This window comes from Maylandia zebra, linkage group LG7, assembly GCF_041146795.1.
Source record: "Maylandia zebra isolate NMK-2024a linkage group LG7, Mzebra_GT3a, whole genome shotgun sequence".
Classification (NCBI taxonomy): Eukaryota; Metazoa; Chordata; class Actinopteri; order Cichliformes; family Cichlidae; genus Maylandia; species Maylandia zebra.
Window position 1 is genome coordinate 35,889,249 of NC_135173.1, and position 17,919 is coordinate 35,907,167.

Below are 17,919 nucleotides of genomic sequence, written 5' to 3' on the forward strand. Positions count from 1 at the left end.
ACCCGCTATGGAGGAAGCGCAGGCGGCGGAGGGAGAGGTGGACCGGGCGCTGGGAGAGGAGGCGCCCGGGGTGGTGGCGCTCCGGGTGGGCAGAGGATGTACAAGCAGTCGATGGCCCAGAGAGCCCGGACGATGGCCATCTACAACCCGAACCCTGTCAAACAAAACTGCTTCACCGTCAACCGCTCCCTCTTCATCTTCCGCGAGGACAACCTCATCAGGAAGTATGCAAAGCGAATAACAGAGTGGCCATATCCTTCCTGACGCACAGAGCAGGTGCATCTGTAGCCTAGAGGCACAGTGGTTGAAAAGCAGAGCCACACAACCGCCTGCAGGCCTGTTTGCCAAGCTATTAAGTTTAGATGTGGATTATCTTCTCTAGTGTTGAATGTGCAGCTATTTACGCCCGTGGAGTAGCCGCTAACACACTGTCCCCTCTTTATCCCCCTCCGCGCAACGCTGGCTACACCTGTCGCCCCGCTTCTTATCTCCCTTCAACATGACACAAAGCTGTTCTCTGAACAGCAGCGGGCTGTGAAAAGACTTCACATCCGCCTATTGTGCTGCCTCTTTTATTACCCCCACCTTCCCGGCGCCCACATATATACCGAGAAGTTATTTTATCAGTATGTCAGCTGTAAACTGCTCGCTGGGCACTGACAGCAGTGGTTAATCACGATCAAACATCGCTATTGATCCGCACAGCTACGAGTCAATGAAGAGATGCGTGCGTAAAAGGGGCGATGTGGCTTGCGCTTAACCGCCCTATCCCCGTGCTCTCCTACACTGTGTTGTGTTTGGGGGGGGGGGGGGGGGGGCAGTTTACTTTAAGTAGAAAAACAGAGAGCGCTCGTCCAGGATAGCAGCACGCCTCGTTGTCTTAGTCGGGAGCCCTCTCCGTGGTGCTGAACTCGCCCACGCTCCCCGCTCCACGCCGTTTATTCCACACTGCAAAAAAAAGAAAGAAAGGGAAAAAAAAGAAAAGAAAAAAAGTCCTCTTCGAGGAGTCGTGGTCACTTTTATAATCGCAGTTTGCTCTCTTAAAATTAGCGAAAGACTTGATCATCAGCAGCGTGTTTCTCAGTCTTTCATTCATTTATATATATAAAAAAAATCAATAAAAAAAAAATCTCAGGAAATAATCTCATCTCCCCCGATTTTAAGACTCAGTTTCACTCCCCTCCTAAAGTAGGTTTGTAGCTGTGTTTTAATGATGTTAAACGTTAAAAACGTTTTAGAGAGTTACAGATGTAATAATAATAATAATAATGATAATCTCATTTTCACATTTTTTCATATATATAATGCAACATTAACTTTTAAAATGTAAAAAAAAAAGCTAAACTGATATCTGCATGTAAACAACAGGCACGACTTTTGCTGCTGAGGGTTTAAATTCTATTTTCTGATCACATTCAGGCTTTATTTGTGTGAAGGGGGGAAAAAGTACACCTGGGGAACAAAAAAAATCAGCCATCATCTGACAAAGATTCAGGTTTTAACTTGGTGTCTTGTTACTCCTGGTTGTCCCAGAAACAGCCAAAAAAAATTTTTTTATATTTTAATGTCTCTTAAAGACTCCACTGTAGGTTATAAGCTCAGAGAGAGGTTATATATTTCTGTGTTGAAATTGTTTAGACTGGGAAGCCACAGGGCTTGTGTGATGAACATGACCAGACAGCTGGATCTGCTCTGTGGGCGACAATGAGGACAACATTAGCTCTAATCAAATAACAGCATTTATCAGTTTGTCCGTGCCCTCTATGGGCTGATATGAACCGGAACCTCTGATATTCCATATGGACAAGATAATAAAATAATCACCGCGTTCACTCTCATTCCTGAAATTTTCAGGATATGTAAAGCAGCTCAGTATTTTTATCCATATCTTTGCTGTTACGATTATCAGCTTCCAATTCCCTTGTGATTCATGGACCCTCAATAGGCACTGACCCTCAGGGCAGTGACCGAGTGAAAATGAATGACAGAATGAAGTGGTCAACCATCTGGAAGGATCATGAGCACATGTATAGGATGCTTTCTTTCCACAAAAGGCCTTCAACCAGAGCTTGATGGAAAATTTATGCTTAGTTGGACAGAATGCATCTAAATTCAAGTTTAGCACAGGGGCATGCAGGATTATTCCTGTGCAACCGCCATGAATCTGCTTCCTTATTCCATTAGAATAGATGAGTTACAAAAATGTGATGTTTATTCATCAGTATAAAGTAGTTTATCAGTGCTAAGAAGGTTTGCAGACATACTGAAATGAAATACATGTGACATCATTTATAACTACTCCTTAACTCTGCACACTCCATTTGAGTACATGATCCTGGCCACAATTATCGCGAACTGCATCGTCTTGGCCCTGGAGCAGCATCTACCTGCCGGTGACAAGACGCCCATGTCAGAGCGCCTGGTAAGTCCATCTCTTTAAGGTCGCATCCCTCACACGTTGATTTTCTGTCCCTTCCCCGGAGGTGCCAGATTTACAAAAATATTGGGCAACACTTTATTTTAAGTGCACACATTTACTAATTGCTAATTATTCGACACTTATTAATCTCCAGTTTACTGCTTATTGGTTTTACGTATTTATGCATGCTCAGTATTGGCCTTTCGTGGCACTACTACAATCCTTATTAACAAATATAAGTCCATTCTTGTGGTAAACATCAAAAGTGATTCCTTCACTTGTATTTGACACTTTAATAACCTCCTTCACACTTTCGAAATTCACCATGGCACACTACTACTGCAGTTAGCAGCTCCTCTTCTTATTGAGAGGCACAGTTTCCAGTCAGATTCAGTGAAAGAACAAATTCACTAAAAGTGGCAATATGTTAAATTGAGGAAAGTAACACCCACAGTGAGATAGTTCTGCAATCATGTGGAAAAAAAGAGAAATTAAATCACGAGTGAGAAACTCAGCAGTTCCCTGTAGCCTTAGGAGGAGCAGTGCAGGTTTGTGGAAACTGAGCTGTATCAGAAAACAGCGATAACCAATGTTTTCAAAATGCAACAGTTAGTCCTTGTTGAAAGACAGAGCAAGAGGGATTGGATTAGAAACAAATACATCAGGGGGACAGCTCGGGCTGAGCAGTTTGGAGAAGGAAGAGGGGCAAGGCTAAGATGGTTTGGATGTGCAGATGAGGGAGAGTGGAAATCAGAGGGTGTTGAAGATGGAGCTGCCAGGCAAGAGGAAAAGAAAAAGACCACAGACGAGGGTCACATATGTAGTGAAGGAGGACAGAGGAGGCAAATGGCCTGCTGTGATGAACCCTAAAGTGAGCATCCCAGAAGGAAAGGCAGAAAAATGCTGAAATAATATATCCTACTGAACATCATAAATGGTTATCAGGTGGTTATTGATTAAGACAAAGCTCTTCATTATGGTCTAATAAATGATCCTGCACAATAAGCTATCAATAAGAGTAAGCAACTAGTTAATTAGCATCTTTCCAAATATTGATCTGCACTTGCTTAATTACTTTTGTTTATTTGGTGTGTTTAGCTGTGACTGGTTGTTTTTCCACCCTTCTTCTTCCTCATCCTATCACAACTCCTGCTGCCATTCTCACATATGCAATTTAAACCAGCATTTGAACTCTGACGGTCACGTCGCACTGCTGACCAGTCAAAAGAGACACGAGAAACAAAAGAGACTGCTGCACAGCGAGGTCAAGTGTGATATATGCCGGGGACAGAAATTGTGCATGCAAAGCTGCATGCTCCAGCACCTTGTTCCTCTTGAGTTTGAGGGTGCTGTGGCCGAAGGAATTTAGCCTTAAAAATAGCAAGGCAAAGAGCGCTACGAAGAGCAACAGCTTGATGTGGAAAATGTCAAAGAATTCCTCACATATTCATCCACCTTGCTGCTGTTGATGGTCGTGATGCTAATTCAGCAGCGAAGACGCGCACGAGGAAGTGATTAGAGTGGTTACACAAAGAAGGAAAACAAGCATCCTCTCGCTGCCTCCTCCACCTTGAGGATGTAATGCAACAAGATGCCTTTTAATTAGAACAAGGGATCAGGTTTTTCTTTTGTTGTTGTTTATGAAGCTCTGTCAATAGACCAGCAGGCATGCTGTAAGTGGAAGTGATGATAGAAGCTATTCAGTGAGAGTACATCACATCCATTGCAGGGCTTTAATGCCATGATCCGCAGAGGATTCTTTAGCTGTTTTCAGAAGGCTTTTCTTTATGATTCCCAAAATTCCTCCTGCTATGTATGTAAAGATTTCAATTTCTTTATGTATGATTATTGTCCTTTTATAGGGCACTGGAATTATTATAATTAATAGCCTAGAAGCCACTAATTTGTTCCTCAATTATAAAAAACCCCAACCCATTCTTGTTCCACCACCTCAGTAACTCTCATCCAACATATCTATATCATGTGCTCCCTGTACTCACTCAGGGGGTATAGAAAAGGTCACCCTTCTTATAGTGCACGGGCCTGTCACACTGCTTTTATGTGATTATTTACGTTGGAGGCTGGGTGAGGCTGGGGGTTGGGGGCACTGTCTGTCAGCTTGTAGCATGCTGGGAGCAAGAGAGAGAGATACAAAAAATGGAGGGGGGAGAGAAGGCAAAGTGTAGGCGTGAGATATCCTCTGCTCGTGCCCTGTGCGTCGCTTCAGGCTCTCTGAGATATTAATGGGGAGGCAAAGGCAAAGAGTGTCCTGCCACACAGGCCAGAGCTAGCTCCTTTACTTGCAGCACATCCTAGGGTTAGCTCAACCACGTAGTGCAAATTATTCCACTGTGACCCAGAGCTGCTTGTTTGACATGGTTCGAGAGTAGTGCAGTGCTCACATAAACTGCCCAGTCATACGTGTTGCCATGTGAGTGCAAACATTTGGCCCGTGTCGGAGCACGTTCTCATCCCAGGCGTCCCTTACAGCCATTGTGCAACAGCAGCGTTAGATGCCAGGAGATAATCGCCGTCTCCTAAAGTTCAGTGCTCAGTGTGTGTCCTGTTTGGGAACTTTGTGCTTCCCAGTTTGATTTGCTTTGTTTTCACTTACTGATTCGTTTCCTTTTCCTTCACTTTGTACTTACACTTATTTTGTGAAAGTAGAAGGCTAAACTGCGTGGTGAGGTTTAGGAAAAAGTCATAGTGTTGTGACTTATACAGCCTGCTTTCATCTTAAGAGGGCCGGACCAGTGAAACGGCCTTTTCTGTTCCTCTAAAGGAGTTTAACAGTTCACGGTGTTGTAGCATTTAATTCCTGAGATATCTTATGAGAAAAAGGAAGTCCAATGTCAACATTACCTCTTTTCACATGACATTGACATGCTGCCGTATGAAAGAAAGAAATCTTTCAGCATTTCTAGCAAGCTGGTCTTATGTTCGACACCCCTAGTTTAGGTTAATAATACACAGCATTAGTGAAGCATGCTGAAAAATGAAGTGCATTTACGTGTGACATTAAGCTGCTATTTACAAACATGTATAATTGACCAGCTGGATGTGAAACCAGTGTGACTATGGTTATATCCCAGCACGTCATGACCTCGTGTCTGAGAGATTCCAGCAGCTGTGACAGAATGGCAGCATTTGACACCCAGGAAATAAGAATGGGCTGTCACGCCACAGGGCCTCTTAAATGCCTTTCCATGTGCTCCAATGTGTTCTGACCACTGGCCCTATTTGTTGGTCCAACTGACTTTTTGGCCCTGCTATCTCCAATTATTGTAATTGCTCCTGCCTGCCAGTGCGATGCTTCATTTTTGTGTTCCTGTTGTTGCTCTAAGCACCAGTTTGACTGTCCAAATGCTCCAGTGTTTGGCACTTCTAGCTGACACCTTAAAAACCTGGTTGGTTGCTTATATTTTCCCATGACACATGAGCAGGGCATTTGAACAGTCCAACCTCTTTTCTGGTTGGGTCAAGTTCTTCCCTGGAAGTTTCTAATGCCATGCTTGTGCCCAACTAACCTTCAATGACTGTCTATAAAAGACTCACGTAACTTAAAAGTCTTTAATCTGAGGTCTTATACCTGAATTTTTTCTCATGGTTAGCAGGGGGCAGCTCTGTAGATATCTATGGAAAAATGGCTCAGCTGCTCATTACATGATCCATGATCTCAGTAAACACCTTTCTGATGTGGTTGTTGCTTCAATAGCTGGTTGTAAACATATCAGGATGTTTGTTTTTGTAAATGTTCATCACAATAAGAGTAGAGACAAAGAACAAGGCTGTGCTTTCTAGCAGCTTCATAAGTCACAAGTAAAAACTGTATGAGAGTTTCTCAGCGACATCCATCCATCTCTTATGTCTGGCTCCAAATCACCATGCAAACCATTCAATGACATTATAGTGGCTACATCCATCTTTTATATACAGTCTGTGGTTAGGATCTTAAGAAGGTGCCTTTCATTTGCCTTGTATTTTACACAATAAGGGCAAATAAAGCACTCAGACTCCTTTCAGTTGGATCTGATTCTTTATTAGGAACCTCAAATGCTACACGAGTACTTTAAGTGACCTTCTGGTCAGTCCCCACCTCACCTTTTCCTCTTTCTGCCCATCTACCAACATAATCGCAGCAAGATTTCCCTTCCCTATTTTTCTCTTATGTCATACAAGAAATGGCCAAGTGCCTTTGTTGTTGCTGCCCTATCAGGCTAAGTATCTCAAATGCCTCTCTGGTCAGCCTAAGTGGCCATTTCTTAGTGCCAGATACTCTACCTGACCTCTAGTTTTGGTTTTGTTACCTCACTGGTGAGACAGAAAGGCCCTCTATTCCATTTAAAGTGCCCTGTTGCATGGCCTCAGCAGAGGTTGCCCTTTTTTTGGAGTCACGCAGCACTGATGATATTTAATGTGACATTTTAACAGAACACACAGCTTGTTTAATTTTTTGTTTGCACATGTAGTTGTCTGCATTCACTTGAAGCTAAATTTTTTTGTTTGAATGCATTAAATGTGCACGCCTGGGGCGCCATTAATTTACAATACCCCCATACGATCATCCTGCGTTTGTGGATATTTGTTTTCCCAGTATTTACTGTCTTTTCATCCAAAAGAGAGCTTCAATTCCTGCATTTCTGCTCATGCCGGCATAAAAAGTGAAAGAAGTTTTTTCCCTGTCTTTTATTCACCCCCTGCTCTTTGACTTAATGCTTCAGTAAACACTCTCCTACCTCCAACAAAAAGATATTCTTCTGCTGGTCTCATCCCCTCTCTGATTCTCTCTGTCTTTCTGCAGGACGACACAGAGCCCTACTTTATTGGAATATTCTGTTTTGAGGCCGCCATTAAGATCATCGCCCTGGGCTTCGCATTTCACAAAGGCTCCTACCTCCGCAATGGCTGGAATGTAATGGACTTTGTGGTCGTCCTCACGGGGTGAGTCCCTCGCCCGCTGGGTGTCAGCTGGAGATGGAAACATTGCAGTAAGAGTGGTTTCTTTTGTGCATATCTGTGAGCACCCTGAGAGGGAGTGTAGTGGAATCACCTCCTTCCAGTTAGATCATGTGCCCACAAGCATGTCTGTTATTCAACGAGTAACCCGAGCCTGTGAAAGAAGTGAAAGGAGTGTGATGTGAGCATTTGCTGGTTTTAGCCTTTGTCCTTGAGTTCAACACTGTTCCTGGGCAACACCATACAGACGCCATGTCCTCGCAGAGCGGCTTCCATCTTTGTTTCTAACAATTTGAGGTTGCCTTCTTTTGATGCGGGGCTGACATACCACCTTAGGCTGTACAATATTCAATATTCTGCATGTTTCACATTTTATATAAGTTTCAGATGTAATTGCATGTCTGCACTGGAAGTTGTTAGCTAAGTGGGGCGCTCTGTGACACATGCTTTTATTGTTGAAAGCTTTTCTTCCTCTTTTGAGCAGCTCTTGGTGGCTTCTCGGCAGGGAAGCCATTGAGGCTCTAGGCCTTTGCAGGGATGTAATAGCCTGTGTTTCTTATCATCAGAGGGGAGCCATGAAGAGTCAGTGACAGGGAACACGGTCAAGCCAATAGTACTGAGTAGTTACTGCTAGGATTTCAAAGCTTAGGGCAGTACAGTACTCCCTTTTGATGATGTAAGAAGTCCTTACAGTGTAATACAGGAAGAGGGTGTAAGGATATTAATACGTTTCTAAGTTGGTGTTGTTTTTACTGTGGTCAGATACAAGAGTTTAGTCTTCAGGTTTACATGTCAGTCATTACCTCTATTTCTTCAAAAGACATGAATCATAAAGTGCTTCTGAGCTGCTTACACATGGAAGCCACCTTTAATATGTCAAAGCTTGTCTTTAAGGGTGAAATGTTGTCTTTATGGGACAAAGAGTCTGTCTTATACAGTATATATAAAGTAAAGTATACAGTATTTATGTGTTTTTGGGGTTTTTTGTGAGTGTTTCTTGGGGCGGGGGCATTGTTATAATAAGGCAGATTAGTGTGATCAGTGTTGGGCAAGTTACTTTGAAAAAGTAATTAATTATAGTTACTAGTCACTTCTTCAGAGAAGTAACTGAGTTACAATATTCTAAAAGTAATTAATTACTAGGAAAAGTAACTATTGCGTTACTTTAAAAAAAATGTTTAACCCTCTGGGGTCCAGGGTATAATTGGCCATTTTACTACTTTTGAGTTCCCCTCTACATTTCAGCTTTAAAAACTATTTACTTTGCCTTGTTTGGCATCATCCTTTTCAGCACAACCTCACGTGTCTGAATTTACAGTTATGTTTTCATTTTGACATACTGTATTAACACAACTGATCTAAAATCAGACAGAAAACATAAAATCCGAGTAAAAAAAAGTTATATTTTTACTGTAACAACCACAAACATGTTTAATGAATCATACTTCATAACTTTAAATGCAAATATAAATTGTCAATTTTAAAATTATATGTATAAGTTTTGCAAACAACAGTTATTTGCAGCCATTTACCTTTTACCCTTTTTAATAACCATTTCAAACTATTTGTATAACAATCAGCTGTTCTAAACCTAACAAATATCTCACATCTCAAAACTCTCTCTCTCTCTCTCTCTCTCCCCCCTCCTCTCTCTCTCTCTCTCTCTCTCTCTCTCTCTCTCTCATCATCATCACTCCTAAAACTTCCCCGTCTTCCTAAACAACCAAATGTCATGTTGCCATATCATTTTTTGATTGGTCGACATGGTGCATTTCTCCACCAACACGAAAGGCCGTTTTTTTTTGTTTTGTTTTTTTTGCTCATAAGCAGAGAGTGCTTGCTGCGCTGTCCTTAGACAGTAAATGTGACGAAACTATTCAGGAAAAAATGCTGCGTATATATTGTTTATCATGACTCTGGTTTTGCGTGGCCTATCAACACAAGTTAAAAACTATATCACCTTGTTGCTTTGTCATCTTGAAGTGGTCATGTGATTGACTTACCACGACTACTTTATTCTTCCTCAGTCAAACAGCAGCACTCGTGCGATTGTTTTGCCCCCTTAGCTCCAGGTGTTGTGCCAAAAAGTGATCGTCTGCAAGAAAGTGATTGCCACCCATGGGACCGCGCGCAGCTGCTCAAAGCTGTAGCATCCAGATTACTTACAGCTACTTCCGTGCAACTGATACTGTAAACTGAAGACAGCTTCAACCGTCTGTTTGTTGAAAAATAGTAACGGGACCCCACCACATTTTCTTGTTAGTAATGGTAACGGCGTTGTAACGATAGGAATAGTAATTAGTTAGATTACTCGTTAGTGAAAAAAAGTAACGCCGTTACTTGTAACGCCATTATTCCCATCACTGAGTGTGAATAATGCAAAGCTGCTCAAACAGAGTTCATGAGTAAAATGTGTTTTGGAGCTGGAAATGAACAGAACAGATCGACTTGAATTAATGTCCTAACCAACTTCCTGTTTATAGAGCACAATAAAAACCCACAAACTGGCACAATGTAAACAATTGTGTGCCTTGTGGTTAGAGCCACTCAGTGCCAGAACATTTAGTGTTTTTATGAAACGCATTTTAAAAAGTTTAACATTTTGCTGTAATTATTCCACCTAAAAGCGAGTAGGACACAATCTTTCATTAGGGGATTTGGTAATGCAGTAAGAAGTGTATTTCTACCATAAGGACACAGATATTTATCCGAACACTGGAGTCCTCTGAGATAACATTGTTATGGTCCTGGCTCTGTTACCCAGTGATTTAGAGGTTGTTGTTTTTTTGGTAAATGTATATAAATCTGTTATTCTTGGTTTTCCTTGAGTTTATATTCATGTATCTTTTTGCTTAGTGCATTAATTCTGTTCTGTCCCTGTTGTGTCAAGTCTCCTTCAGTTTGGTTTCCTGTTTTCCTGGTAGTCCGTGTCCCATGTGTTGAGTGTACTGTTTTACTTTCCCCAGTCTTGTTTTAATCTGAGTTTCAGGTGTGTTCCCACTCCCACATTTGGACCTGTTTCCATACTTCATTAGCCTGTATTCCCCAGTGTAGATTGCTCCTTGTTTCCAGTGTTCCCCTTGAGACTTTTGTTTCAACGACTGGTCTGGTAATGAACAGCTCACTTTAAGTTCACCTGTACCTGCCTCTATGCATCTGCACTTGTGTCCTCAACTCAACATGAAATCATAGCCTAACAAACATGTTACCCAGAGCTTGGAAAACCCCATCAATGTTGATATTGAAATGCATATGAAAGATAGATGTAGCCACTGTGACTCCACCCATTATTCTGTAAAGTGCCCATCAGTTTTTTTTAGCATTGTCGCCATTGCAAGCCAGAACTGACTGTGTTAGGATGTTACAGTGGAGTTTTAGGGTCATGGATTGCAAACCTGGAAAGACTCAGATGTCAGTAATGTACAGATAAAATATAAGAAGGTGAACTATGAAAATAGGAGCACAGATTTCTTTGATGGGCTTTTAAGTACAAATCACACAACAAGCCTTTTTTTGCCAGGTAAAGACAATGGAAATGCTCTCAAATGCATACATTTAAGACAAAATGCAATTTAAAAGGCAGATTTATGGAAAAACTGAATACACACGTTTGTCATGAAGGTGTAAATGAGTTGTGAATGTTTTAAACAAGTTGGACATTTTAATGTGGAAACTGTGGGGAATGACTCACTTCTGGAACCAGCCTCATGTGGCCATTGGAGAAATTGCAGTTTTTCAAATATGATATTGATCCATGTTGACTGGGTTACTAGTGACTCCCAGGAGGGAACAAATATTTGATTTTTGTCAGGTTAGAGTATCAATACAATGTCCCCAACCAGCAGTCATACAATATTAGAAACGTGCTGATAAATGCCTGTTTTGCTTTAATAAATGCATGCCCAGAGAGATGATGTCCGGCATTCGTACTCTATGAGCTTTTGATTGGACTCCGGTGATAGCTAATGGCTTTTTCAAAATGTCAATAAAGGGAATAAATTGAGCTGGATTTTAAATGGAAACCAGAACAGGGCTGTAAGTGTTGACAGGTGACAATAAAAACACAACAGCTGGAATCAATGCAGGTAAGGGAGGCTCAAATGACAGATTTGGTTCATGCGTCTCAGAACAGTTATTCTTTTTCAGTCGTGTCATGCCATAAAGAGCACATTTCAGACCTTCTTTTGCCTTCTCTTGGCATAGAATCAGGAAAATAGTTAGAATCTATGATTACATTTATTCTCTCCCTGCTGTACTTGTTGAGGCAAAGAGTTTCTGTTAGAAGATCAGAGCATACAGAGGCATGTCGACTGACGTCTTCTTCTGTTTTTTAGCAGGTCTCAATGTCATTGGCCACGATATTTAATAATCAGAGTCTCTCAGACTCAGAGCACAACATGTGTTTTTAAAGGTATCCTGCGGTGTAGTTTAAAGTTACTTTCATTGCTATTTATTAATTATTGACATTTGCAAACCTGTTATGATTGACGCTGAAGAACTGTCTGGTCATCTGGTCATTTTTCACCTGGGAAACATAATTTCCAACCTACAGTGTAAGATAGGTCAGGTGGTTATAACCTGTCCTCAGACTGATCTTATGTGTCCTTATGTATGTTTTTGTTTGTTTGTTTTTTAAGTTCTAAATAGTATAGGGAAATGAGTGATTGCTCAAGACTGTTGAAAAGTACTGCATGTTAGCCATGGTTGACTGTAAAACATTACAATAGCTTTAACTTCAGAGACAGTTGATGGGATCCTTAACTATCTGCATCTGAAAATGGCAGTGGTGATCACACTTTTGCATTGTGTTTTGGTCTTTATGCTTAATAAGCCATAAAGAAGTATGTTTTTTATGCATTTTAAACTTTTATGCACTGATTTCAATCAATAGCTTTTTGTTTACAGTGTATCAAAACCAGCTTTTTATTTGAAGGGCTTTTCTTTGCTCCAGAAACTAAAGCTAGAGAAATGGCTCTTCAGGTTTGTCTACCCGTTGCTGACACAGCTGGATACAAATTAGCCATTATGTTGTGATGTGTGTGTCTCCGTTTGGTTGCCAAGCAACCTCAGTAGATAATGTGCTTCGATGTAATCGGGGGTTTCTGTGTGTGTGTGTGTGTGTGCGAGCTTGTGTGTGACACGCTGTTTGTTTTCTGCTCGACACGCCCCTGTGGGACCGGGGTTGGGTTGAGGCGGGGGTGGGGTGGGATGAAGGTGTTCGAACTGAGCCCACATCAATCTGAAACCAATCAGATCACCTCTGGATGGATCACTGGGTCACAGGAGGAGGAATCGGATGAATGATCCTAATGGCAAATGATAGAAGGCTAACCACATGTCCTCAGACATTCACCCCTCTTAGATGAATTTAAGAGGATTAAGTGGATTTTACTGCTCACCTGGGTGTTAAAAAGCCTCTGCTTCACTCTGTGTTGTCAATATAGGGAAGAATTAGTGATCATAATAATACACTCATAAAAATTCCCTGTTAATCAACTAAAAAAACAAAAATCCCTGTTCTACATTTTTGTATGGGCGTATATTATATCAGTTTATTAAGATAAGTCTTAATATTAACTACTTATGTGGGGGTTTTTTCAAGTAAAATAATCAACTTTATTTCAGTCAGAATCAAATGAAGAGCCACAAGACGCTCCCAGCTTAGACCAGAGTGGGGCTCAGTGACAAGACACCTGACACTGATTAGGTCAGCTGAGCCGTCATCTGATGTAGGCTTGCTTGAGATCATGTGATCTGATCATCAGGTTATCAGTTTGTAGCTTAACTTTAGTTGCAGACCTATGTGAACTGATACTGTGCAGAATTTTTTTTCTTTTTTGTTACCTTTACATAACTTTAACAAGTCTCCAACTTCTATTTTGATTTAAAAAACAAACAAACAAACAAACAAACGAAACTATTGAACTTCTTACTTTTCCACATGGTCATCCACAGTCAGGTGCCTCCCACCTGACTAAAATAGCACTATTTTGTGCAATGAATTTGTGATCTTTGTGCCTTTTAAAATGGTTGCTTCAAAAACAGGGACCAGGTCTTTGACCACTCGCAGCAACTTTGGTCTGCCAAGACAATGATAAAATAGTAATAAGACAAAGTCAGTTACCTGTTCTACGTACACAGAATTTCACATTAACTTCTCACATTCACAAATCCCGCCAAAACCTCGTATGTTTGAAACAGGAAGTCCTCCATAAATGTAGTTTCTGCAGGACATATGGGAATACAATCAGTTGATTCAAATCTCCTTTAGCAAAGAGATAAATCGCAGATGGCTTACGCTTCTAGGCGCAGGCTTAATAGTTATGCTCCTTGGTCTAGTTTCAAATGAACTCCAGAATAGTTTGTTTATAGTAGGAAAGGTGTAAATTCTCCAGGTTATCCACTGGGCCAGAACACATCTTCTTCCTGTGTTTGCTTTTGTTGTTCCCGCTGCAGGCACATCTCACCAATAAGCAGATTAAACATTGTCACATGGTATATAGTGATGCATGGTATTCAGTTTTTTCCAGTGTGAAAGGAAACCAAACCATGAGAAAAAGCTACAAGTTTACAAAGTCATCAAGTGATTGAGACAAGAGCAAATGAACTATACATGTGAAAATGCCCTGAGTGTGACGGTAGAGAGACTGATTGTTTGGAAGCAGACTGTCTCCCACCAGGCGACATGCAGTCATTTTCTGATTTAAAGCAGGTGCCATGAGGTTGAAGGTGTTACATGTTCAACCTCTTGGTGACCAGTTGGTCACCACAATTACTTGCAGTTGGTCTCTGACAGCAAATTATTTCCAGCTGTATGGAGGTTACCATCCTACTTTTACTATAGTGTAACCAAGCCATTAGAAAATTATTCTGACATGCGGCTGGAAGATGAAGCTAATATCAAAATCTAGGAAAAAGGAAACCTTTAATACGTCTCTCCCACATGATGAGACCTATGCTTTTTGAATTATTTGTCCAGTAAATTATCAGAAAACTGAAAAAATTATGAAAACATGTGAGAGTATGCAAAATAAATCCAAACCTCAAACCAATCAAAATACTAATATCAAATCAAATCAAATCTAGCTACTAAGAAAAAAAAATGTATTGTGAATTTGTAAGTGCATATATTACCTTAAACTGGTGGTTTTAATATCCCTGATTTAAACGTGTTGCATTTACATCCACTGATATTTATTTTTGAAGAGTATCTCGGTGATGAAACGATAATAAAATGAAAGCAGTTTGTGTAGCAAGAGTTTAAAAAAAAGAAAAATCAATCAAAAACAAACGTAATGCTCCTTCAGTTGGATGTTAGTGGCAGCTGCATAAATGATTGATAAAACATGTATATTAAAAATGCCAGGCAATCAGTCAAAAGCGACTGGTTGTAGTTTCTATTGATCTCCTTGGGCTGAAGTCTAATGTAGGATGTATTCTGACAGGATGTGGCTGTGGCTGTACTGCAGGATATGGAGAAATAAGTAATTCTGTTTTCCCTGGAATTAAAATATTTTCAGTCATGCTCTGTTAATCATCTTATGTCATCAATAAGTCAATAGCTTATTTTCCCACTTTCCCACTATGCTGGGAATCAGTGTTTGTTGTCTGCCAGTTGTACAGTTCCAGTGCTTCGTCCTCAGGCTAATTATGTTGATACAGCCATCCAATCCTAATGAGAGGGTCTAAATGATAGTGTAGCTGAAGGCAGTGGCAGACCTTTAATCTGTCCTGATCAGGCATTAGGAGCTCCTAATAAGAGAATAAATCTGCCTGTGTTGCCACAGGCTTAATCAATATAACACTGAGCTAGCTTGCTCAGGAACACGGAGCCCTGATGAGGAGCCAGACACGGACACTCACATGCTGAGCACAGCAGCGTCCGTGACATAAAGACAAAGGTTGGGAAGCCTGCTCTGCTTAGAAAAACACTTTCTTTTCTGGAGTGTTTGCCATTATAAAGTGAGAATTATAAAAACACAGATAAAATCTTCACCACATTCATTCTTAATCTCATATTATATCAATGCAATTTAACCCTCAGGTGACCAAGCTGCTAGGGACTAAAATGACATAGTTGAGTCATGTATGATGTCATCATATCTTTCACAGGAATACTTTTGTACAAACATAAATCGCAGGCCGCTGACATACTGGATGCTGGTATGCATGTCAGTGCTGCATGTCCACAACAGCACCATCTATCATCTGATTGTTTTTGGTGGAGATGAGCTGCTCCACCCTGTGACTGTACTGGCAGGACAATGCCTTGATCAGAGGCAGCTACAATCAGTGATGTTGCACAACTGCAGGGCACTCATCCAGGAACGGAGAGCAAATCCTCAACAACGGATTCGGACACTTGTGCTATTGATGCAGAGACGGGTGGCAACTTGTGTCACGCCCAGAGGAGGCCCTACCTCATATTTAACATGCTGTATGCACATATATTACAGTACTGGGTCTATAAAATAGATTTAATGCCTAATTTTGCATTTCATTTGTTGAATAGTACATTTGGTGTGGATTGTGTGTTCTCCCTGTGCCTGCATAGGTCCCTGACAAAACTGAACACAGGTGTGCGTGTGAGCGTGAAGCCTGTGATAGATCGGAGACCTGTCCAGCATGTACTGTGCCTGTTGTCCTATGACAGCTGGGAAGGACTTGGATAAGTGGAGGAAAATAGATGGAAAGGACAAATTTTGCAGTCAACACTAAAAATCAACCCTTCTGATACAGTACAGCCTGCTACTTTCAATCTATTAGTAATTGTTTACTAGAAAACATAAATTAAAATAAAATCAAAGGCTGTAATTTAAAATAAAACAAACATGCACGCATTTATCACAACCTTCCATTATCTTCGCTACACCAATGGGCCAGCTACTGTAAAAACTACGGAAAGTTGTAGGAGAAGTAGATTATGGTTGTGAGGCTGTGAGAAGACTGTGAGATGAGCGTAGGATCCAGTGTGTTAGTGTTACATCTGTTATTTCATATTCATGAAGATGGCTACACTGTAAAAGTTGAATAAGCAAATATTTGAGGGAAAACAGCAGAAAAGTTTTTGAGCAAACTCGCGATAGCGGTTTGCATGTTTGCCAGGAAAACAAAGTCCACTTTGCATATTTACAGATGTTAGTTTGCAGAAATGACGTTGTGTGTAATGGCATTCGAAATCTTTCCCCAGTTTGACAAACTAAGACAATAAATTAAAGAAACAACCACTGTATATATGTTTATGTACTTCCCTGCTTGAATAGATAAAGATGTGTGCAACTTTTCATTAATGAAATACATACTTGTAAAGTATTAGGTAGATAGGTACTATAGATAACTTCTGCAACAAAAGTAAGAAATAGAGCAGATTTATGTAGAAGAAACTAATTTGTGAAGTTAACACAACTTAACATTTGTGTTAGAGGACTTACAAAACTATGTGTTGTGCACAGGAATTCTGCAGTCATTGGATTGGTGGTTGTGGCTTCTTTTACATTTAGAATTTATGAAGTGATGACAGAGTTAATTTGCAGCAAGGCCATACAAATACTCAGATGTAAGGTTCACAAATTAAAACATACACCAAAAAAAATCCACACAAAGGAGAAACACATAGTAAATATGGAATAATACAAAAACAGGTAAAATTAAAGGCCTTGGCTCCTGGGTAATCCAGCAGACCTGGTATGCTTTGCGTTTAGATCTCTGTCCTTTGTCCAAATTGGGGGCACGCCCTTTTTGATAACCAGTCACTGTTATTGACTAAAGCCTCCCATGGCCTTTTAGTGCCTGTGTGGACACTATGGCAACCACGGCCTAAGGCTCTGAGAACAATAATCCCACTGTGATGTCCAGAGAGACAATGCCAGACCAGTTGTTTTCATTTATTTATCTGAATGTTTGATTCACGGTTGCCCCCCCCCACACACACACACGCCCCCAGCAGTAAGTGGTTGGGGCGAGAGTCGGAGCTTGTGTCGACTTCAAAGTTGCGATATCCTTTCATGTGCTTCTCAGGCAACGGGCTAACACAATGGGAGGCTTCAAAGTATAGCAGCAGAGACTACAGAAGACAGGTCACTTTAGCTTATGCCCCGCAACCAACAGCATGAATAAATGTTACCTTTGAACAGCAGCCAAAGTGCTGCTGTCTGATCTTGTAGGTCTTTCAGTCATGGACTTGTTGAAGTTACACGTGCGCTTTGTATGGACTGTTTTGTGTCTTTGTGCTTGTTTTTCATACACCTGCTGTGTTTTACTTGCAGCTGTGGGCTCAGGTTAAGTCCAGGGTTAAATAGTGTTTGTCTGATTTGGCTTCTCATATCTCATGTCACCTGAAACATGTTCGTATTCATTCATTCATTCATTCATAACTTTGAAAACCCAGCACGTCTGGGTGTGACCACCAAGCTACACAGCAGAAATGTTGACTGCATGAGAGTGAGTTTGCTTCCTTATAACCTCATGTGCAGCCCTGAAGTCAAGGCTTCAATCTAAAGGTGACCCTGCTTTTACCATCTGGGCCCCTCAACTTTTCAGAGACC

The 17,919-nt window shown here is 41.0% G+C and overlaps 1 protein-coding gene across 7 annotated transcripts in view; it reads left to right on the forward strand.

Moving 5' to 3' along the window:
- The first annotated feature begins 2,321 nt into the window (after positions 1-2,321).
- The window catches only part of cacna1bb (calcium channel, voltage-dependent, N type, alpha 1B subunit, b), a 256,626-nt gene continuing 241,028 nt past the window's right edge, over positions 2,322-17,919 (forward strand). For all 7 annotated transcript variants that reach the window (XM_076886301.1, XM_076886302.1, XM_076886306.1 and 4 more), the window contains exons 1-2: positions 2,322-2,422; positions 7,221-7,360. In XM_076886301.1, coding sequence (XP_076742416.1) covers positions 2,330-2,422; positions 7,221-7,360 — 233 coding nt within the window. In that variant the 5' untranslated portion in view covers positions 2,322-2,329. The remainder of the gene's footprint in view (positions 2,423-7,220; positions 7,361-17,919) is intronic.